Here is a 24528-nt window from a genome sequence, read left to right as displayed (position 1 = left end):
CTTTCCTTGGTCTTTAAATATGACTGACATTGACTAAATGACTAAATTCAGCACAAATTTTCATATTGTTTGTCATAAATTAGCATCTCTAGACAACTTTAATGGGGTTTCATTCACCAGGACTTACAGCATGCTTAAGTTATCAGGCATAATAAGTAAAATTATATATCAATATTTCTATGAAATATGAGATATGAAAATGTTTCCAAGTTACTACTCTCATTATTATATAGCTACTTCTTGTTTTAGTTACATGTTGCCCAAAGATTTTTTAATATGCAAATTAGAGACAATGAATAGATACGTTGTATATAATGGGAAAACCCATTTTTTGGCCATGTTTACAAACATATTGTGTAAAGTAAAATAGTATATCAAATCATTTTGATATCTACATTAAATGCCTATTAAAATGCGGTCACTAGTATGCATACAAACTACAAAATATAAATGTTTTCTAAACATCTTTTTCCAACATTATTCACATATTTGTTTAACAGAGGTTGTTATAGAAAAAGAATAGCCTGGAACATAAAACTTAACTACTGAAATATAAAAAATTAATATAAAATAAAATATAATTGTTCATTATAGGCTTTTTTTTTTTTTTCCATTTTCTTAGTCCTTTTGTCCTCTACATAGGACATGACATTTATATATATATTTATTTATATAAACAATTCAGATTTTATTTCCCATTTGTTTTTTATATTCCAAACAATGTAATGAATAATGAATAAATTATTAAATGATAAATTAAATGACAACTACATAAATTACTAATTATTATAAATGATTATAAAAAAATAAATAAAAAAATCACAGAAAATAAAACAACAGATGATTGCTCTCTCAAAGTAACACACAAAAAAAGCGTAATTGCAGAACAGTAGAGAATAGAGATCTAATTCATGGTTATGAATTACTTGCAGAAGAGGTTCCTTCTGTCATTATTTGTTTAAAATTTATATATATATATATATATATATATATATATATATATATATATATATATATATATATATATATATATATATATATATATATTTAGGAGCTAGTATTAGCACTAAATTGCTTTGTGAAATACTCTAAGATCAAAAATGTAGGAGTCTGCAGGACTGACACACCCATTATTTTTAAGAGTTTCTCTTAAATCGGCAAGGTAGGAGCTACTTTTAGCCTTAAGATGTTTTGTGAATACATTTTTGTCCTGGTACGTAAAACCATAGAATTCAAAAGGGTGTCCTTTCTTTTTCACATGTCTATATATATATATTTAAACATAAAAGTAAAAGTTATATCCATCTGTGTGTGTGTGTGTGTGTGTGTGTGTGTGTGTGTGTGTGTGTGTGTGTGTGTGTGTGTTTATGTTGAAAGGGTGTTACATTTCAGCATGCAGAAAATGATTGGATCAGTCTGAATTGATTAACTGATCGGTTGCCTCTTCTTTCCTCTTCAGAAACTCTGATGTCGCCTTATACATTAGTATAGTCGTTTTCTGTCTCAGTAATCACTGAACCTGTTGAAACAAATGCATTCTGCTGAGTTTTTTCTTATTTGATGGTGCAATTTAAGAGTGCTAACTGTGGCGTGTGCAGCAGCATAAATGTGTCAAAACACACAGCTAAATAAATGTGTGAAAAAGTCTCATAGCAGTAGAGTGACACATGTTATGAGCAAGTGAGATCTAGGTGTTACTTCAGCTCTTTTGAGATGTGTTTATTTTTTTGTAGCTTTTCTACCCTATTTAAAACCAAAAGCTATAACATAAATGATGTATTCAGTAGTTTTATATGTGCAAATGATTATCAGACTTAAATATGAGTTGTTTGTGTGAAACACACACCTTTAGTATTGCTCTTAAGGGTGGTCATGATCACTGCCGCAGTCATAATGACGAGACCAACAACAATGAAGGAGAAAAAGCCGATATAGAATGAAGATACTCCTTCCTCATGTTGCAGAAACACTGCAGAAAAATACATTTACAGTCACAAGTTTTGAGACACACAGGGCACATACAGTAGATGTAATTTCAAAGAGCTTGGATCCAACATGCAAGTATTAGGCATTAGGATTATAATAGTTTTCTGTTATCTTTGATGAAAGTGCCATTTGTAGCATATTTATGTTTTACCAGATGGACTGTATAGGTCTCGATGTAATTGATGTGCCCATATATAGTGGGATTAGTAATGTTCATTAATTTAATTAGAAATAAACAAATAAAATCAGTTTTACTTTAATAACCAAAATCATGCATTATAAAGAGACACATAGCTACTAGGGGTGTGACGAGATTGAAATGTGACAAGATTTCTCGTCGAGGTGAAAAGTTTTCTCGTGAGTGATACTGCCATGGCAGAGTGTGAGGGTGAAATTAGGATAGAATATGTCACTGCTACATTTACATTATGCCTCCACTGTCGTTTTGCTTTTTATAGAATTAAAAAAAACATTTAATTCAGCTGGATAACGGTCGCCTGCCGCTCCCTATTCACAGAGTACACGCGATCGCGAAAGTGAGCGTAAACAATTCGCATTCAAACGTGATTTAAATACCCCGCATTTTGAAAGCGGCTCCCTGATGCATGCAGATATCTACCAATATGAAAGCTATATCAGGCTGGGCTGTGTAGTTGTAACCATCTCTCAGCTCTGTATCATGATTGAAGAAAAAATGGTCTCTATTTGCACTTTGAATATTGTGAGAGGACTTTGATTATGGTTGCACAGTTGCACTTATTGTTAATGCACTGTGAACCAACATGAACTAACAATGAATGACTATTTTTATTAACTAACATTAACAAAGATTAATAATGTAGCAAATGTATTGCTCATTGTTAGTTCATGTTAGTTAATACATTAATGTTAACAAATTAACCTTATTGTAAAGTGTTACCATTTTTTATACTTTATATTTTTATTTCTGTGAACAATTTTGTGGAAATGAGTTCAGTTAGGAGGTCAAAATTTGTAAATCATGTACAGTAAGGCCTGTCAGTTGAGTTAATGTCAAAACCTTTTACAGTACTTGAGTATTGTTGTCTTTTACATATGATAATTCATACTCAGAAAGTACAACTCAAATGACATTCATTGCAAGATGATTAGTTAAAACATTTTAAATGCACCTGCAGACTATTTTTAGTCATGTATTTTGTCACTGAGGATTTCTTAAAAATAGTGTGTAAAAATCTTGTCTTGTCTCGTTCTTGTGAACTCAATCTCGAGTCTTGTCTCATCTCTCATCACACCCCTAATAGCTACATTTTTTTTTTTAATTTTTATAATTTTGAAAAGCTGTATACTTAACAAAATGTTAACTAATAAGAAGGAAATTATAGGCCTACATACCTTTGATGTGCCCATACGGTGTTAGTAAGGTTCATTAATATCAATAGAAAAAAATATCAATAACCAAAATTATGCATCAGTACAAGAGTGCAAATCTGCTGACTTACTCTGTGTCTTGTAACACGGTGTGCATGTGATGGGGTTTTGAGCTTCTAAGATATAAAGAGACACATTTTACTTTTTATTATTTTGAAAAGCTGTATATGGCCATTAAACTATTACAAAGAAAATTTTTACTTAACTAAATGTTAACTAATAAGAAGGAAATTATAGACCTATGTGCCTTTGATGTGCCCATAATATTGAAATTAATGAACCTTACTAGCACCATATCATATGGTGCTAGTAAGGTTCATCAATTTAAATAGAAATGTAAAAAAACAAACAAACAAAAAAATTATGCATCAGTGCAAGAGTGCAAATCTGCTGACTTACTCTGTGTCTTGAAGCATGGTGTGCATGTGATGGGGTTTTGAGCTTCTGTAAGATATAAAGACACATAGCTGTATTTTTTTTTTTTTTTTTTACTTTTTATAATTTTGAAAAGCTATATATGGCCATCAAACTATTACAATGAAATGTTTACTTAACTAATAAGAAGTAAATTATAGACCTATGTGCCTTTGATGTGCCCATAATATTGAAATTAATGAACCTTACTAGCACCATATGGTGCTAGTGAGGTTCATTCATTTCAATAGAAATGTAAAAAACAAAACAAAAACAAAAAAAACTAAATTGTGCATTGGTGCAAGAGTGCAAATCTGTTGACTTACTCTGTGTCTTATAACACGGTGTGCTTGTGATGGGGTTTTGAGCTTCTGTAAGATATAAAGAGACACATAGCTGCACTTTTTTTTTTAAACTTTTTATAATTTTGAAAGGCTGTATATGACCTTTCAAAATTATAAAATTATAAAAATAATATAAATATAAAGAGACGTTGCTGCCCGGCATTCATCGATCCACCGCGAGGTACAGCGTCCCGCACATCACCCTTGCCCCAGGCACCGGCAAGCGACCGAGACATCCAGCCAGCGAGTCCCGTGTGCGTTGCAGTTTTTCGGACGGCGTTCATCAAACACACGGTCAGTCATGTCCGACGATTATCATGTGTATTAAATGTAACATGTACAGCTTAGCTCTTTCTGTCAGCAGTGAGACTTACACATGTGATAAATGCAGGGATATTGTCAGGCTGACAGAGAGAATCTCAGAATTAGAGACACGCATCCAAACTTTAATTGAGGATAGTGAGAATGAAAGGGCCTTAGATACTGCTTTGGATGCGACTAGCCTAGTAAACACTGCACATTCGGTTCCGGTTGTAGAGGCACAAATGATGTTCGACTTCGCCAGTCGGAGATCACTAAAATTAACATTAAAGAGGTGTGTGAACTCGCAAATTCAATGTCAGCAGAAGTAATTTGTTCTGGCCCTCTTCCTGTTCGTCGGAGTGATGAGATAGTTAGCAGGTTATCATCACTCAATGGCTGGCTGTCTAAGTGGTGTCCGCAGAATAATATAGGTTTCATAGACAATTGGAAAAGCTTTTGGGGCAGACCTGATCTGTTGAAAAGAGATGGTATTCATCCCTCCCGGGATGATGCTGCTCTTCTATCTAGAAATTTGGCAAATAGTCTTAGAGCTAAACCATGACAAACCAGGGCCCAGATCAGGACGCAGACAAACTGGCTAAACCGACCGTCTGCTAGCCGCCTCACGTCACAGAACTCAAATAATTCACAGCACATAGAAACTCTTTCACCTAGATATTATCACATAGAGACTGTGTCTGTACCTCGAACTAGTAAATACAAAAAACTTCCGAAACCTTTTAAGGGTAAAAATTTAATTGATGTTCAAAAAATGAAAATCACAGATAAATCAGATAAACAAATGATAAAGCTTGGGTTACTGAATATTAGATCTATTTCTTCAAAAGCACTTATTGTAAATGAAATTATCACAGACAATAAACTAGACTTGCTGTGTTTGACAGAAACCTGGCTAAAACCAGACGATTACATTACTTTAAATGAATCTAGTCCTCAAGGTTATGATTATCGACACAATCCTCGACAGAAAGGCAAAGGGGGAGGTGTTGCTGTAATTTATAGTAATATATTCAGAATCATTCAAAAGAATTTCAAATATAATTCCTTTGAAGTGATGGTGCTTTATGTAACATTATGTAAGTTGACATTTGTGCTGGCTACTGTATACAGGCCACCAGGGCACCATACTGACTTTATCAAAGAATTTGCTGATTTTCTATCAGAGTTAGTACTGGCTGCGGATAAAGTCCTTGTTGTTGGTGATTTTAATATCCATGTAGATAATAATAAAGACGCATTTGGATTGGCATTTGCAGACATTTTAAACTCTATTGGAGTTAGACAACACGTGTCAGGACCCACTCATTGTCGTAATCATACCTTAGATCTAATACTGTCGCATGGAATTGATATTGATGCTGTTGAAATCCTACCGCAGAGCGATGATATATCAGATCATTATTTAGTCTCGTGTATAATACAATTAGCCAAGGCTACAAAACCACCACCCAGCCATAAATATTGTAGAACCATCATGTCTACCACTAAAGATTGCTTTATAAATAATCTCCCCGAGCAGTTTCATCGCCTTAGTATACCTGACAACTTAGAAGAACTCGATGCTGCAACAGAAACTATTGGCTCTCTCTTTTCCAGCACATTAGATGCAGTCGCTCCTTTACGTCTAAAGAAGATTAAGGAAACTAATCCAACGCCGTGGTATGATGAGCATACTCGGGCTCTAAAACGAGCTGTTAGAAAAGCTGAACGTAGTTGGAAGAAAACAAAACTAGAAGTTTTTCGCCTTTCATGGAAAGAAAAAATGATTGAGTACAGAACGGCTATAAGAAATGCTAGATCTACTTATTTTTCAAATCTCTTAATAGAAAACAAACATAATCCTAGGTATTTATTTGACACAGTGGCTAAATTAACTAGAAACAGAGATTCAACTGCTGACGTTTCCATAGAGCACAGCAGTAATGACTTTATGAACTTCTTTACTTGCAAGATTGATAATATTAGAGAGAAAATTAAAAACATGCAACCGTCTACAGTTTCGCTTCAGACAGTGCACTGTAGTGTCCCTGAGGTAAAACTAGAATCATTCGCCGCTATAGGAGAGGAAGAATTATCTAAACTTATCAAATCATCAAAATCAACGACATGTATGTTAGACCCAATGCCGACTAAACTACTGAAAGAAATGCTTCCAGAGGTCGTAGGTCCACTTCTTGATATAATTAATTCATCGTTAACACTAGGATACGTGCCAAAAACCTTTAAGCAGGCTATTATTAAACCTCTTATTAAAAAACCTCAACTAGATCCGAGAGATTTAGTAAATTACAGGCCAATCTCGAATCTACCTTTTCTGTCAAAGATACTAGAAAAGGCAGTTTCATCACAACTGTGTTCCTTTTTAGAAAGAAATGGAATCTGTGAGGATTTCCAGTCAGGATTTAGACCGTACCATAGTACTGAGACTGCTCTTGTTAGAGTTACAAACGATCTACTCTTATCATCCGATCGTGGCTGTATTTCTCTATTAGTGTTATTAGATCTCAGTGCTGCTTTTGACACTATCGATCACAACATTCTTTTAAAAAGACTTGAAAACTATATTGGCATTAGTGGAATTGCTTTGGCATGGTTCAAATCGTACTTATCTGACCGTTATCAGTCTGTAATAATTAATGAAGAGATGTCGTATCGATCACAGGTTCAGTATGGAGTACCACAAGGCTCAGTACTAGGACCGTTGCTTTTCACTCTGTACATGCTGCCCTTAGGAGAGATAATTAGGAAGCATGGTGTTAGTTTTCACTGCTACGCTGACGATACTCAGCTCTATATTTCCTCGCGCCCTGACGAAACCTACAAATTCACAAAACTAACAGAATGCATAGCTGACATTAAAAACTGGATGACAAGAAATTTCTTATTATTAAATTCAGAAAAAACTGATATCCTAATCTTTGGACCAAAAACTTCCTCACGAAAAAACCTTGAATACTCTCTAACACTTGACGGGTGCTCCATTAAATCTTCGTCCTCAGTTAGGAACTTGGGTGTGCTCTTCGATACCAATCTTTCATTTGAAAGTCATGTTTCTAGTATCTGTAAAACCGCCTTCTTCCATCTAAAAAATATATCTAAATTACGACATATGCTCTCAATGACAAATGCGGAACAGTTGATTCATGCATTCATGACCTCAAGACTAGATTACTGTAACGCTCTACTGGGTGGTTGTTCTGCTCGGCTTTTAAACAGACTACAGTTGGTCCAAAATGCGGCAGCTAGAGTTCTTACTAGAACCAGAAAGTATGACCATATTAGCCCAGTTCTGTCAACATTACATTGGCTCCCTATTAAACATCGTATAGATTTTAAAATCTTGCTACTTACTTATAAAGCACTAAATGGTTTAGCTCCCCAGTACCTAAGTGAGCTCTTAATGCATTATAGTCCTTCACGTTTATTGCGATCTCAGAATTCAGGCCAGTTGATAATACCCAGAATATCAAAATCAACTGAAGGCGGCAGATCCTTTTCCTATTTAGCACCTAAACTCTGGAACAATCTTCCTAGCATTGTTCGGGAAGCAGACACACTCTGTCAGTTTAAATCTAGACTAAAAACACATCTCTTTGCTCTTGCATACACATAACACATTATCAATACATTAACATTTTTCAAATCCGTTAAAGGATTGTTACGCTGCAATAATTAGGTCGGCCGGAACCGAGAACATTTCCTATAACACTAGATATACCTGTACATCAGAATAAGAATGGCATCTACGCTAATATCTGTCTCTCTGCTTATCCCGAGGTTTTCCGGGTGCTGGATCCAGGCCGTATCCAGATCAGATGGAGAACCTGTGTCTGGACCTGACTACAACGCAGCCCAGGAGACAATGGGCCTACAGATCCAGTTCTGGCTGCATAGATTTTTAAATCCCCGTATCCGCTTACAAATATATATATATAATCTATTTTTAATCTCTATAATAAAAATGTATAATTCAGATTTTGATCTCCATATCCATTTACATATATTATATATATCTTCCAAGGGGTTTTTTCCCTCCTAGGACTTTTTTCCCACGCTGGGTTTTCTCCTAGGGGGTTTTTTCCACCCCTGGGAGTCAGCCGACATTGGCTTAATGTAGCACCATCTTGTATATGTTACATATTACCACGCTTGTTTGTACAGCTTATTTTTAACCACTTCCCTTTTTTTCTGTGCGTCTAATATGTAAAGCTGCTTTGAAACAATTACCAATTGTAAAAGCGCTATATAAATAAATTTGACTTGACTTGACCATTAAATTATACCTTTGATGCGCCCATATGGTGCTAGTAAGGTTCATTAATTTAAATAGAAAAAAAACAAAATTATGCATCAGTGCAAGCGTGATGACTTACTCAGTGTCTTGTAATATGGTGTCCTCATGTTGCTGGGTTGAGCTTAAATAAAACATAGAGAAACACAGTGATTTATTTATTTTTTTTACTTTTTACAATTACTGTACCTGAAATAATGAGCCTATACTAGTATGCCACTGTATTACTGCCATTAATCCATTGGAAGGAAACCTCATTAAACACTCAATCTACAGGAGAAAATCTATCATTTTAAAGTGTTTAGGCACATTGACATACAGTATGTTGAGGTGTCAAAATCTAACATGCCATCATAACAGCATTAGAATTATAATAATTTTAAAAATCCAATTTTGTAGTGTATTTACAGTATGTTTTACCAGATGGGCTGTAGGTGTAGGTCTCACTGTGATGGTTCAGCACATAATTAATCTCGTGCACACAGGTGAAGGAAACAGATGAGCTCACTTTCACATCAAACACACACTTTTCATTTGAATAACACAGTGGGTTCTTCAGTGTGTAGCTGTGTTCACCCTCCACTGACAGCTGGAAAGAGCTCTCAATGAACCTCCTGCCAAATGAACACATCACCATCACATGCTCTCCGTCCTGCATCTGCCTGAACACTGTGATGTTGGGCACTGGGGCATCTGAAATCACATTGACATGCTTAATTATTCCAAACTGTGTTCTAAACTGACAGTCAAGAAGAAACCATAAAATGGTTTAAAATAAAGTGAGAACAAAATATCTTATTCAGGACAGTAGCTACTAAATACATTTTTTGTATGATCCCTGTATATACACTTATTGTAGTGTGTGTATAATCATTTTAGATATAGCATATATTGCATGTTTAATTAGGATTTAAATATATTGTCAGGATGTACTCTATAAATTAAAAAGTAGGGTTTGACTTTTCAGAAAAAGATCATTAAAAATGCTTGTGTGGAATCAAAAGACTAAACTGGCATTGATAGTTCAGGATAGCAAAATAAAGTGACATATTATACCAAAAAATTCTTACAATTCTTACATACAGTAAACTACCAGTAAAATTGATAATTTGGAACCAAAAATTATTTAAAAATGTAATACCCCAAATTATGCAAAATTATAAAAGCCATTTGCTTTAATACCCAAAATTATGCATCAGTGCAAATCTGCTGACTTACTCTCATTCTGGTGCGATGTGCTTGTAATGTTGGGTCGAGCTTCAAAAAAACAAAGAGAGACACATAGTTTTTTATTTGCAGTTTGAAATGCTGAATTTATGACCATTAAACCAAACCTTAAAAACCGTAAATTATTCAACTAAATGTTAACTAATAAGAAGGAAATTAGACATGCCTTTGATGTACCAATGGTGCTGTATGTTACGTAATGGTGGTGCATCAAACACACGACGAGGAAGAGTAAAGTTAAACAAGTCTTTACTTGATAATCCACAGGGAGAAATACAGAGTCCAGGTCAGAACACAATCCAACACATTATGACCACAAACTGAACTGATATACACATACTAATGAACTCAAATGACTAACAGCTGTGATGATAATGAAAGGTGTCCATGGAAACAGATTGTGGCGGGAAACTGAAACAAAGAAGCATGTGACAGAAGAAAAACAAACTGACAGTTCATGTGATGTGTAGATGTGACATATCGCCCCCCTCCCGGAAAGGTGCGTCCTCGCGCATTGGAGAGGAGATGGAGATGAAGAAGAGATGCAGATGATGATGTAGGAGGCAGTTTAGGAGGTGGACAGCCTACCGGGAGGAGGCAGGAAACAAAAGTCCAGGGTGGAGAAGATGGTGGAGTGATCCAAGGTGGAGCCTTGAGATGTTGTATGTTGACCCAGGCCACAGCTGAGACTGTGTCCCATGGCGGCGGCACAGGGGGCAGGAGCCATGGAGATGTGTTCACTGGCGCCACCATTGGGACGACCGGAGGCGACGGAGACACCGATGATGGAGCCCACCACGAAGCCAGAGAGCCGATGTAGTGGAGGGACTCCAAAGATCTAAACCGCCGCGACGTAGCTGCAGTGACGACTCCCCAAGATGGTGGTAGAGATCCGGAGGGCTGAAGTTGAGCAGAAGCGACCGAGGGCGGAGGTGGAGCCTGCGGGAGGGAGGAGCTGGCCGAAGACGAAGGGGTGGAGGGCCAGAGAGCAGCGACCGGCCCGTAAGTCTGTGGCGTAGGTGTAGCGATGCCCGACCCAGGTGGAGCCGACGTACTGAGGGAGTCCTGCGAGGCTGAAAGTCCGATGCTCTCTCCCAACATCGAGGGAGGAAGGAGCGTAGGCGCAGGAGTTGGGACGACAGATCGAGGAGGACTGGAGCGTGCAGAGGCAGAGGGCCGTCCAACTCCGTCCCGTCTTACTCCACTAAGACTCCCTCAGCGATGGTTGAGACAGCCAGCTCACACACCTGGTCAGGTACGCGTCGCTCAGACTCCGTGGCGATGTTCAGCTTAGTCGCTCTTGTCGGCGCTGGCTTGTACGTCACGGTGGAGTGGCTCTCGTTGCCTGCGGTGAGCTCGGGCTGTCGATCCCCGCAGTCGAGGTGTTGTTGGCTGGGCACTAGGTAGCTAGTGGGGCTGGTGTCATCGTCGACGATGTCCACTGTGAGCGGCGAATCACAGGACACCAGCACCCACTCGATGTATTCCTTGAAACTCCCTCGAGGCCCTTCCCCGGACAGCAGTGCTTTGGTGGCGGTGTTGAAGCTGGCATATATTAGAAGCTGCAGAGGCTGCGGTCCAGGAAAGTTGTAGATGGTACTAGATGGATAAAATCCTCTAAAATCTGCCTCGAGGGAGCGGTCCTTCTGCTGAAGGCAAAGCAGTTGCACTGCTAAAAAGGAGTCCATGGTGCAGGAAGAAACAAAAAAAAAAAAACGTAATGACAAAAAACACAGGAGAAACAAAAAACGTAGATGACACAAACACGCCGCTACTGTTGAGGTTGGGTCTTCTGTTACGTAATGGTGGTGTATCAAACACACGATGAGGAAGAGTAAAGTTAAACAAAGTCTTTACTTGATAATCCACAGCGAGAAATACAGAATCCAGATCGGAACAGGAAAAATTTATCTTAATTATATGTCAGATAACACTTAAGCAAAACATGGTCTGGTCAGGTCATAATTTTTGGTTTGACTGTATATATATATATATATATATATATATATATATATATATATATATATATATATATACAGTCAAACAAACCAAAAATTATTCAGACATTTTTGATAGATTTTTACTAGTGGATGCAGGACACTATATTTCAGGATAGCAAAAAAAAAAAGTAAACTGTGACATATTATACCTAAAAATTCTTTATACAGTGGACTACCAGTAAAATTGATAAAAAAATTTGGAACCAAAAATTATTTAATTATTTAAAAATGTAATACCCCAAATTATGCAAGAGTGCGAATCTGCTGACTTATTCTCACTGTGGTAATGCGGTGTGCTCATGTCGTTGGATTGAGCTTCACAAAAACAACAGTTTGAAAAGCCAAACTTTAGAAACCGTAAATTATTAAACTAACTGTTAACTAATAAGAAGGAAATTAAACATGCCTTTGATGCACCAATGGTGCTGTAGTAATGTTCATTCATTTAATATATACAGTGTATGTATAAATAATAAAAGCCATCTTATTTAATACCCAAAATTATGCATCAGGGCAAATCTGCTGACTTACTCTGTGTCTGGTAATGCGGTATGCTCGTGATGGTGGGTCGAGCTTCAAAAAAAGCAGAGAGACACATAGTTTTTTTAGTTTTTATTAACTGTAAATTATTAAATTAAATGTTAACTAATAAGGAATTTACTACAGTACCAATATGGTGCTGTAGTAATGTTCATTCATATATATATATCTGTATGAAGATTTTTTGGGTATATGTCATAGTTTATTTTGCTATCCTCACTTACATAAATGAACTATAATGTATATATACAGTCAAACCAAAAATTATTCATTTTTGATATTTTTGATATATTTTTACTAGTGGGTGCAGAACACTATAGTTCAGGATAGCAAAATAAAGTGACAAATTATACTTAAAAATTCTTCATACAGTGAACTTCCAGTAAAATTGATGAAAATTTGGAACCAAAAATTATTTAATTATTTAAAAATGTAATGCCCCAAATTATGCAAAATTATAAAAGCCATTTACTTTAATACCCAAAATTATGCATCAGTGCAAATCTGCTGACTTACTCTCATTCTGTTGCGATGTGCTCGTGATGGTGGGTCGAGCTTCAAAAAAACAAAGAGAGACACATAGTTTTTTATTTGCAGTTTGAAATGCTGAATTTATGACCATTAAACCAAACCTTAAAAACCGTAAATTATTCAACTAAATGTTAACTAATAAGAAGGAAATTAGACATGCCTTTGATGTACCAATGGTGCTGTAGTAATGTTTATTCATTTAATATATACAGTATATGTATAAATAATAAAAGCCATCTTATTTAATACCCAAAATTATGCATCAGTGCAAATCTCCTGACTTACTCTGCATCTGGCTTGCGATGGTGGGTAGAGCTTCAAAAATCAGAGAGACACATAGTTTTTTATTTTTTATTAAACTTAAATTATTAAACTAACTGTTAACTAATAAGAAGGAAATTAGACATAAAGAAAAAATTTATTAGACATAAAGTAAAATATTTCCAGACTTTTTTGTTTTCATTTTGATGATTACAGCTTGCTGCTCATCAAAGTAAAAAAAATTAGTATCTCAAATTATTAGAATATTTAATTTCAAGTACTATTAAATTACCATTCGACGTATAAATACTGGGTTTAGGTCAGTAATCCCAACAGCAGTCATGGGGAAGTCTGCTGACTTGACAGTTGTCCAGAAGACGATCATCAAGACCCTCTACAATGAGGGTAAGCCACAGAGGGTCAATGCTGAAAGAGCTGGCTGTTCGCAGAGTGCTGTGCCAAAGCATATCCATGGAAAGTTGACTGGAAGGAAAAAGTGTGGTAGGAAAAGGTGTACAAGTGAAAGGAATGACCACAGGCTTGAGAAGATTGTCAGGCGAAGCTGATTTAAGAACTTAGGAGAGCTTCAAAAGGAGTGGACTGAAGCTGGAGTAAGTGCATCAAGAGCCACCACACACAGATGTCATCATTAAATGGGCTACAACTGTCACATTCCATGTACCAAGCCACTTCTGAACCAAAGACAACATCAGAAGTGTCTTACCTGGGCAAAGGAGAAGAAGAACTAGACCGTTGCTCAGTGGTCCAAAGTCGTCTTTTCAGATGAAAGTAAATTTTGCATTTCATTTGGAAATCAAGGTCCCAGAGTCTGGTGGAAGAGTGGAGAGGCACAGAAACCATGTGGCTTGAAGTCCAGTGTGAAGTTTTCTCAATCTGTGATGATTTTGGGTGCCATGTCATCTGCTGGTGTTGGTCCAATGTGTTTCATCAAGTCCAGAGTCAATGCATTTGTCTACCAGGAGATTTTAGAGTACTTTATGCTTCCATCTGCTGACAAGCTTTATGGAGATGCTAATTTCCTTTTCCAGCAGGACTTAGAACCTGCCCACAGTGCCAAAAGTACTACTTACTTGTTTGCCTGTCATAATATTACTGTGCTTTATTGGCCAGCCAACTCGCCTGACCTGAAACCCATGGAGAATCTATGGGATAATGTCAAGAGGAAGATGAGAAACACCAGACCAAACAATACAGATGAGCTGAAGGCCACTATCAAAGCAAGCTGCACGGCTTAAATAACGCCTCAACAGTGCCACAGGTTGATTGCCTCAATGCCACGCCGCATTGATGCAGTAATTCGTGCCAAAGGAGCCCCAACCAAGTATTGAGAGCAAGAATGAACATAAACTTTTCAGAAATTGAATTTATTTTGTATTGTAAATCCTTTTTTTTAATTTTATTATTTATCTTAGGAAATACTCTAATATTTTCAGATACTGATTATTTGAGTTTGATGAGAAGCAAGCTGTAATCATAGAAATGAAAACAAAAACATCTGGGAATATTTTACTTTGTCTAATAATGCATTCAAAATATCACATCTCAAAAGCAAACATTTGTCTTACATTGCACATCTTAGCCATAATATTCTATTTTTGGATATATCATATACACACAGTTATTCAAAACCTAAAGCTCTTCTTTCATGAGCTCCTACATTTCTGTACAAGATTGATAGTAATTGGCAGAGAGATGTTGAAAAATTGTGTGTTGTGTTTTGCAAAAAATTTATGAAACTGAAAACTGAGTCGAAGGCTGAGAATTAGCATATGGTTTTTCAGATTTGCTGTGTGGTTCAGGTGTTTGAGTGTCAGGTTTCAGAAATTGTGTGACAAAGATTTTGTGTGTAAGCAGTTGAAAAAAACTATCAAAAACGTCTCGGTTACATATGTAACCCTCGTTCCCTGAAGGAGGGAACGGAGACGTACGTCAGTAGTGACCGACGAATTGGGATATCGCTTAGAGAGCCCTATCAGCTTCGTGTAAACTAAAACAAGCCAATGGAATTGGCGTGCGATATTTGCATAATGCGCACCGCCCCCGACAGGTGTATATAAATAGGAAGCAGATGCAATCGCACTCTGTTTTTCGCTGAGGAGACAACTGGTGTCCGCGCTACAGCGAGGGTACAGAAACTGTGGCGACGGGACGTACGTCTCCGTTCCCTCCTTCAGGGAACGAGGGTTACATATGTAACCGAGACGTTCCCTTTCAGTCGGTCACGTTCGACGTACGTCAGTAGTGACCGACGAATTGGGATCCCAACTAAAGCGCCACAGTTACGAAACCCCTTCCAGTGCCCAGCGCAAGCTCAGCCGCCCATAGCACCGGCTGGCGGTGAAGGGGGCGAGCTTACACCGAGAGAGTCTACTGCTGTCTAACCACTACCCACTAAGTAAACTAGACACACTGGGGAAGCGAACCCGAAGGGACGCTGCGGAGACCACTACCTACCCAATGGGGGAGGAGTTTACGTGGGAATACACATATGGACTGGCCCGGGGGGCAGTACGCATATGGAGTCCCTGGGATGGCTCCACCTGGTTAGGGGGAGACTCATCTGACAGGTGACAGCAGAGCTGGCTCTGCTAAGGGAAAGACACGGACTCGCCGTAGGGAGTTTTAAACCGTGGAAAATTACACATATGGGACCGCTCACGTAGAGGGGTCACGACATATGGGCCCCAGCCAACAGACAGCGTCAGCGACGGATGTAGGCCTGGCATCAGACACTCCGCAATGTCCGAGCCGAAGGGGGAGGCGGAGGAACTCGACAGGGTTCGCCAAGCGGGGAACTCGACTGGAGTGAAGTATGCACGTATCCGGCCAGTGGCGGGAATGGCATTGCAAGCCGACACTTAGAGCAGGTACAACACGTCTACCGACTAGTGGATGCGAGTACACGTGAAGATACTGGCTCTACACGTAGGCTATAAAACCTAGCGAACGTGTTAGGTGTCGCCCAGCCCGCAGCTCTACAAATATCTGTCAGCGAGGCGCCATGAGCCAGCGCCCAGGAAGAGGCCACCCTCTGGTGGAGTGGGCTCTCAACCCGAGCGGGCAAGGCACGCCCTGGGATTCACACGCCAAGGCGATGGCATCCACTATCCAGTGGGCCATCCTCTGCTTGGAGACAGCCTTTCCCCTCTGCTGGCCTCCGTAACAGATGAAGAGCTGATCTGAGGTCCTGAAGCTTCGCGTTCTATCCACGTAAACGCGCAGAGCGCGGACGGGACAGAGCAAAGCTAGGGCTGGGTCTGCCTCCTCCGAGGGCAGCGCTTGCAGGTTCACTACCTGATCTCTGAAGGGAGTGGTAGGAACTTTGGGCACGTATCCAGGCCGGGGTCTCAGAATAACGTGAGAATCACCGGGCCCGAATTCTAGGCACGTTTCGTCGACCGAAAATGCATGCAGATCCCCTACCCTCTTCAGGGAAGCCAATGCAACCAGAAGAACCGTCTTAAGAGACAATAGTTTCAGGTCGACTGATTGCAAAGGCTCAAAGGGATGACCCCGGAGAGCTGTGAGAACCAGGGTCAAATCCCAAGAGGGTACGGAGGAAGGGCGAGGAGGATTGAGTCTCCTGGCCCCCCTCAGGAATCTGACGATCAGATCGTGTCTCCCCAGGGACTTACCCTCAACTGCATGGTGATGTGCGGCAATAGCGGCAACATACACCTTCAGGGTGGAGGGAGACAGCCTTCGCTCCAACCCTTCTTGCAGGAAGGAAAACACGGATCCGACCGAACATGATCGGGGGTCCTCTCGGCGGGAGGCGCACCATTCGACGAACAGGTTCCACTTCAACGCATAGAGACTCCTAGTGGAAGGAGCTCTAGCGGAAGTGATGGTGTCTACAACCGCTTGCGGGAGATCACTCAGAACCTCCGCATCCCGTCCAGGGACCACACGTGGAGGTTCCATAGGTCGGGACGCGGGTGCCACAGGGTGCCCCGTCTCTGAGTCAGGAGGTCCTTCCTCAGAGGAATCGGCCAGGGAGGGGCTGTCGCGAGGAGAATGAGGTCTGAGAACCAGGTCCGAGTGGGCCAATACGGAGCCACTAACAGAACCTGCTCCCCGTCCTCCCTGACCTTGCACAGGAGTTGTGCGAGAAGGCTCACTGGGGGAAACGCATATTTGCGCAGACCCGGGGGCCAGCTGTGTGCCAGGGCATCCGTGCCGAGCGTGCCGCCGGTCAGGGAATAAAACCACTGGCAGTGGGCAGTTTCCGGGGAGGCAAACAGGTCTACCTGGCCTCGCCGAAACGCTGCCAAATCAGCTGGACCGCCTGGGGGTGGAGCCGCCACTCGCCCGCAAGTGGAGGCTGCCGTGACAGCTCGTCGGCTGCACGGTTGAGCACACCTGGGACATGAGTGGCCCGAAGGGACCTCAGATACTTCTGACTCCACAACAAGAGATGGCGGGCGAGTTGCGACATGCGACGGGAGCGTAGACCACCTTGACGGTTGATGTACGCAACGGCCGCAGTGCTGTCTGAGCGGACTAGAACGTGCTTGCCTGACAACAGCTTCTTGAAGCGGGCCAGCGCAAGACGTACCGCTAGCAACTCGAGGCAATTGATATGCCAATGCAGCTGAGGCCCCGTCCAAAGACCTGCCACTGCATGCCCGTTGTACGTGGCCCCCCATCCCGTGGCAGAGGCATCTGTGGAGACCACAGCGTGCCTGGACACTTGTTCGAGGGGTACTCCGGCCCGCAGGAACGAAGGGTCCGACCACCGGACAAGGGTGCGATGGCAGCTCGGTGTCACGGGGACACGGAGCGTGCCGCACTGCCACGCCCATCTCGGGACCCGGCCGCGGAGCCAGTGTTGAAGCGGTCTCATATGAAGCAATCCGAGCGGCGTGACCGCGGCTGCAGATGCCATATGCCCCAGGAGCCTCTGAAAATCTTTCAGTGGAGCCGCTGTCCTGCACTTGAGCGAGCTCAGGCAGTTCAACACCGACTGGACGCGCGCCTCGGTGAGACGCGCAGTCCGTGCGACCGAGTCTAGCTCGAGACCGAGACAAGAGATCCTCTGCCCGGGGGCAAGTTTGCTCTTGTCCCAGTTGACCTGAAGACCCAACCGGCTGGGAGCTAAAACCATGTCGGGTAGGACTTTGTACTGACATGCCCGACCCTCGAACGCAGACCGGAGGAAGGATCTGTGTCGAGGCAGAATCGAGACATGAAAGTACGCGTCCTTCAGGTCTATTGCTGCAAACCAATCCTGGGGACGGTCCAGGATTGGCCGTAGCCCACCGCCCTTTTTTGGTACAATGAAGTAGGGGCAGTAGAACCCCGACTTCATATCGGCTGGAGGGACCGGCTCGATTGTATCCTTCGCCAGGAGGACAGCAATCTCCGCCCGGAGAACAGGTGCACTGTCCAACGACACCTGAGTGAAGTGGACAGCCCTGAAGACCGGGGGACGCCGGGCGAACTGAATCGCATAGCCGAGTCTGATAGTACGAATGAGCCAACTGGACAGGCTGGGGAGCGCTATCCACGCTTCCAGACACTGAGCCAGCGGGACCAAAGGCACCACAGACGCACCGGGGGTGGGGCAGCAAGGCAGAGAGGGACCCGACTCGGACGGCTTGGGAGCGGCCCGGAGTGGGGTCGGACTCTGCGAGGCAGCAGTGTGCATGGGAGACGGCGCACGGGACGCGGTCTGCGCCATCACACTGCCGCCGGCTGGCGAATGGGGAGGGAGCTGCCAGCGGCGAGGCGGGGCCTGACACACTGGCAGACACACCTAGTTGTGACCTGGAGTTTGAGGAAACTGCTCTTTTTGTGGCAAAGTGGGTACCGCTGGACTCCGGAGAGCCAGCGGCGGTAGATGGACAGCCGCCACAAAATCCCCCGGCCCTCCTCCGGGGGTGGGAGAGCAGATGGAATACTCTCCCAAAGGGCAGGAACCTTCCGCTCCAGGTCGCCCGTCTCAGGGCCGAGTTTTCCCCGACCGCTTGCCACCTGGGTTGACAGAGACGGGCTGGGCACCACGTCCGCGACCAGCACCCTGCTGTTTGGCTGGTGTAGGCTGCTGCTTTGCCGACTTAGCAGGGGCGGAGGAAGACGCAGGCGGGCGCCCTCGGCGACGAGCGGGCTGAGGCTGAGCCACGGGAGGCTGGGTGGAGGCAGCAGCGGACCGCCGTGGCATGACATGTCTGATAGCCTCAGCCTGCTTCTGTGCAGCGGAGAACTGTTGGGCACAGCTCTCCACCGCGTCGCCGAAAAGGCCGACCGGAGACACGGGGAAATCCAGGAACCGATGTTTGTCGGTCTCCCTCATGTCTGCCAAGGTCAGCCAGAGGTGGCGTTGCTGGACTACCAGAGTAGACATCGCCTGGCCAACAGAACGCGCTGTCACCTTCGTTGCCCGGAGGGCAAGGTCAGTGGCAGCGCGCAGCTCCCCAAGCAGCTGTTGGTCAGGACCTTCCTGGGGCATCTGCGACAGCGCTTTTGCCTGATAGACCTGCAAAAGGGCCATCGCGTGCAGGGCAGAGGCAGCCTGCCCACAGGCACTGTAAGCTTTCTCAGTCAGACCGGCTGAGAATTCACAGGCCTGGGACGGGAGACGCGGCTCACCGCGCCAGCCAGCGGCCGTTGGACACAACTGCATCGCAACAGACCGCTCGACTGGCGGGATCTTCGCGTATCCCCTGGCTTCCCCGCCGTCCAGGGAGGTGAAGGCGGACGAGGGACCAGGCCCTGTACGAGCCCCATACGGAGCTTGCCAAGACCTGGTCACCTCATCGTGTACTTCCGGGAAGAAAGGCATTGGGGCGAGATGCTGGATTTGACCAGCGCGACCCCCCCCAAGTACCAATCGTCCAACCGAGATGGGCCGGGACAGGGTGGAGGGTTCCACTCAAGCCCGACGCACAAGGCGGCCCGGGAGAGCACAGCCGTGAGCTCGGGATCCGACTCGGGCAACGCTACCGTCCCGGGTGGCAGCGCGTCCGGATCTTCCTCCCCCGAGGACTCAGGCTCACCTTCCGATGCAGCGGTCGACATCCGATCCGCCGCCGGCACACCAAAGGTAACGGCTGGACAGTCCGTAGAGGGCCCAGCGGAAACCAACGGTGGCACGATGGGTTGCGGTGCTGATGAGGCGGCAGGGGCCCGAGGAGCGTTTCCGCTCGGCGGGGAAGCCCTGACCATAAGCCTCAGGTCACCCTTCCTATACACCGCCGAACCGTCATTCCGGCCCGGGCCGGAAAAAACGGTCGAACGGGGCACAGGGGAGGGGGCCCCCGCTTCCTGAGACTTCAGGAAGGAGAGTCTCGACCTCAGCACCGCGATAGTCATGTTCCCGCAATGGGAACATGAACCATTCACAAAAGCTGCTTCAGCGTGCTGAATGCCCAAACACGAGATATAACGATTGTGCCCATCAGCAGGGACCAGGGAACGACCGCACCCATTAACGCACAGACGAAATGACATACTGTCAGGGTTCGTCTGTAAAGCTCTTTTAGAAGGGGAAAACAGTCAACTCGCTCGTGCCGAAGCACACAGGGAGTGACGCGATGTGCCAGGTACACCACTCCCTGGACACACCGAGGAACCGGCCCAAATCGCAACACACACACTTTCACTCTAGGCGTGTGCTGTGAAAACAGCAGTTGAGAGCTATAGCTCGGATCCTCGGGAGCTCGCGACCTCGCTGTAGCACCGTTACACCGGCACACACGGCTTGCTGTGAATCCTCTTCGAGGCAGTTTAGTTCACACAAACAGTCTTCTTAAACAGGACACCACTGAATGGCTCCGAAGCGAAAGACAGAGTGCGATTGCATCTGCTTCCTATTTATATACACCTGTCGGGGGCGGTGCACATTATGCAAATATCGCACGCCAATTCCATTGGCTTGTTTTAGTTTACACGAAGCTGATAGGGCTCTCTAAGCGATATCCCAATTCGTCGGTCACTACTGACGTACGTCGAACGTGACCGACTGAAAGGGAACTCAAAAAAAAAAAGTTAGGCCACAGAACTAAAACACACTGCAAACCCAGACAATCCCTTACAATTATATAAAAATTATAAAAAAAAAATATACATATTGACTGAATATGTAAAATATTATGCAGATTATATAAAATTAAATTAACAGAATACAGAATAAAGAATACTGACAGAAAAGTGAATAAATGAAATAGATTAAGGTTATTTGATAATGCACCTGTTAGTGAAGGTTGAGCTGTAGCGAGAGGCGGCTCTGTACAAAAACACAGCAAAAATTATATTGACTGCTATCCTTGTATTTTAAAATATTTTGGAATATTATAAAGGAACACATGTAGAAACATGTATAGATTAAAGTCATTAGATGATGCACCTGTCATAGAGTAATTTAGGTACCATGCATCAGATGAATCTGTACAAAAACAACAAAAATTGTATTAACTCCTGTCCTTAGAGTAGATACAGTACACAAAATCTGAGGCAAAGAAATGTGATCCACTTACTGAAAGCTGACCAAAGGACCAATAAAAGGATATAAAGCAGGTTCATCATGCTGTCTTTGATTAGAGAGCTACAGCTTTCTGAGACACTCGCCTGACAGTGACTGAGTCTGACACTGACTTCCTCTAAACAAGAAATATGCATAATCCATTATCTTTCTACTTCGATTTGCTGCTAGGTTTCCAAAATCAGCCTGATTTTAAGGGATATCAAGGCAACAAGCAGTATCATTTTTTATTATTGTATAATATATTGTAAATATGTATACAAAACATCTGGACTGTCTGAATTTACTTAGTGACTGACTGACTTTTAATTATTACACAGTTTATAGATGTTAACATGCACATTTGTTCTTTGTGGTGATCTGGACGTGCAGCTCTGAACCTTCAGCTCTGACCACACAACCACAGGATCACAGTTTCTTTTGGCACTGTGACATCTGCCCTGGTATCACATATACCACACAATAGTCAAACAACTATTTCTATTTATAAAAGTGAGCTTCTAGAACTCCTTACTGTAACTTAGTCTGTAATTTTAAGTTCACTTAGCTTTGAAATCACACAAGATTACAATTAAAACTTTTCTGCTTTGACCTCAGCAATGCCGTGTGTGCACTTTAGTGATCCACTGAATATGTTTCAAGTGATATGCAAGGCTTTGAATCAATAAATGCCAGTAAAAATAATGTATATAAATATTGTCGCAACTGGCAATCATCGGGGTCCAAGCAACAATGGCAGATGTGAATGATGAAAAATGAAATGAAATGAGGCATTTATATAGCGCTTTCCTATGTACAACTGTACACCCAAAGCACTTTACAATACACTCATCTGAAGAACGGGTTTAATGATGTAACTGAAATGTATCTTATGATGTGGTCTTTCTTGAATCTTCACTGATATTTAGGGTTTGATGAAACCGGTTGGAGCAACACACGGGTCAAAAAGGCAACTGACGTCCATCAAAGAAGATGCATACTAATTTTTGCTTTCATCAATCATACGGTTGCTGAGTTATTTTTATTTTTATTTTTTTATTGACACCCTATTGGCAAAAATTTACCAAACTCAGTGTGCGTCCTCAGAATTTTCTTTTTTTTTTGTTGTGTGTCAAGTTTCATTAAGCTTGGACTGTGTTCATCAGCTATACTGTAGTTCAACTCGTAAAAATGGGCATTGCCTGATCAATTTATTAAAGTGTCCCTATTATGCTACTTTAAAGGTTCCTAATTTTGTTTTGGAGGTCTCCTACAACAGGTTTTACATACATCAAAGGTCAAAAAACACTTTAGTTTTCTCATTATATACATTGCACATTACTGCATTTTTCAAAGATTCTCAAACAATTCGTCCAAAAATTCAGGCTGTGTCTGAAATCACCCCCCATACCCTCATTCACTACATTACTCCACTAACATAGTCCACTTGAGGGAGTGAATGAAAACGAGTGAGTGAATTTGGACACTGAGTGCGCCGGTAGGGCTTCTGATTTTGCATAGTTTGTGCTTGTTATTTAATAATTATTTGAAACATAGCAAACTGGCAGCTCCAGTAATAATAAAAGGATTTATCATGAAAATTTTTTATAAAACATTTGCAACTTTTATTTTTAGACAATTTAATAATCAATTAAAAAGGATGATATTACAATGTAGCCACATTGGACCAGCAGTTTAGAAAATGAATGGATGATTCAGCTGGGGGTGCCATCTTCTGGTCAGACTCGGGAATTCATTTGCATGTTACTCTCACAGTGCATTATGGGTATTCTCTAGCCACTGAGCATATATTGGTTGTACACTTGTTATTGCGGTGCATTGTGAAATTGAATGAGTGCACTCAATAACATCCACTGTGGTTTCGGACACCATGACTAATGCCAGTCCCCTCAAATATTGCCATATTTAAGGGTAAAAGGGGCAGATTTCAGACACAGCCTCAGTCTCCCTAAACCCCTCCTTTCCGAAAACCTACTCTGCTCTGATTGGTCAAATGGCTCAGTCTGTTTTGACTGGTCTACCGCTTACAGCACATGTCGGAAACATTTTGTAAATGCCGTATTGTACTAAACCACAGCTACTGTAGCTGATAACCAAGTTGTTTTCAATCAGCACTTAAGCTCGAATGGATACTTTGACAACTTTCAAACTGGTTTCCGACCACATCACAGAACACACACAGCGCTCATAATGATAATAAATTATATTCGCTTAATACTGATACAGGCAAAATATCAGTGCTGGTACTACTTGATCTCAGTGCTGCGTTTGACACTGTCAATCACAACATACTTCTTGACAGGCTGGAAAACTAGGTAGAGCTTTCTGGGATGGTCCTTTTATAGTTCTAGACAGTAGGGAGAGGTTATTATGTGAGTATAGGTGACCATAAGTCTGAGTCACATCCATGAAATGCAGAGGCCAGCAAGGCTCAATTCTTGTACCGCTCTTGTTCAACCTGCATATGCTGCCACTGAGCCAAATAATGAGAAAGAACCAAATTGCTCACCACAGCTATGCAGATGACATACAGATCTACTTAGCCCTATCACCTAAAGACTACTGCCCCATTGACTCCCTGTGCCAATGCATTGATGAAATTAACAGTTGGATGTGCCAAAACATTCTTCAGTTAAACAAAGAGAAAATTGAAGTTGTTGCATTTGGAAACAAAAATGAAGTTCTCAAGGTGAATGC

At 42.2% G+C, this 24528-nt stretch overlaps 1 protein-coding gene across 1 annotated transcript; it reads right to left on the bottom strand.

Moving 5' to 3' along the window:
- Positions 1-1062: 1062 nt before the first annotated feature.
- Positions 1063-21968, bottom strand: LOC125280103. Its single transcript, XM_048210425.1, has 14 exons — positions 21827-21968; positions 21697-21735; positions 21541-21576; positions 13353-13382; positions 13053-13091; positions 12528-12569; positions 9988-10026; positions 9190-9462; positions 8852-8893; positions 4137-4181; positions 3796-3840; positions 3468-3512; positions 1847-1969; positions 1063-1519 (listed from the first exon to the last, which is right to left on the bottom strand). Exons 1-14 carry the CDS (start codon positions 21966-21968, stop codon positions 1476-1478), a joined length of 984 nt encoding a protein of 327 aa, XP_048066382.1. The 3' UTR covers positions 1063-1475.
- Between the last annotated feature and the right edge of the window lie 2560 nt (positions 21969-24528).

This window comes from Megalobrama amblycephala, linkage group LG12, assembly GCF_018812025.1.
Source record: "Megalobrama amblycephala isolate DHTTF-2021 linkage group LG12, ASM1881202v1, whole genome shotgun sequence".
NCBI classification, from domain to species: Eukaryota; Metazoa; Chordata; class Actinopteri; order Cypriniformes; family Xenocyprididae; genus Megalobrama; species Megalobrama amblycephala.
The sequence above is the reverse complement of the archived record's forward strand: the minus strand, read 5'-3'. Positions and strand labels throughout refer to the sequence as shown.

Bases quoted from the DNA above. Each gene is read 5' to 3' on its own strand.
- LOC125280103 (XM_048210425.1), bottom strand. From the start codon at position 21,968: ATGCATATTTCTTGTTTAGAGGAAGTCAGTGTCAGACTCAGTCACTGT. The intron at 21,577-21,696 runs GTGCATCATCTA...GTTTTTGTACAG, and splicing joins CCTAAATTACTCTATGACAG to AGCCGCCTCTCGCTACAGCT. The intron at 10,027-12,527 runs GTAAGTCAGCAG...GTTTTTTTGAAG, and splicing joins ACCGCATTACCAGACACAGA to CTCGACCCAACATTACAAGC.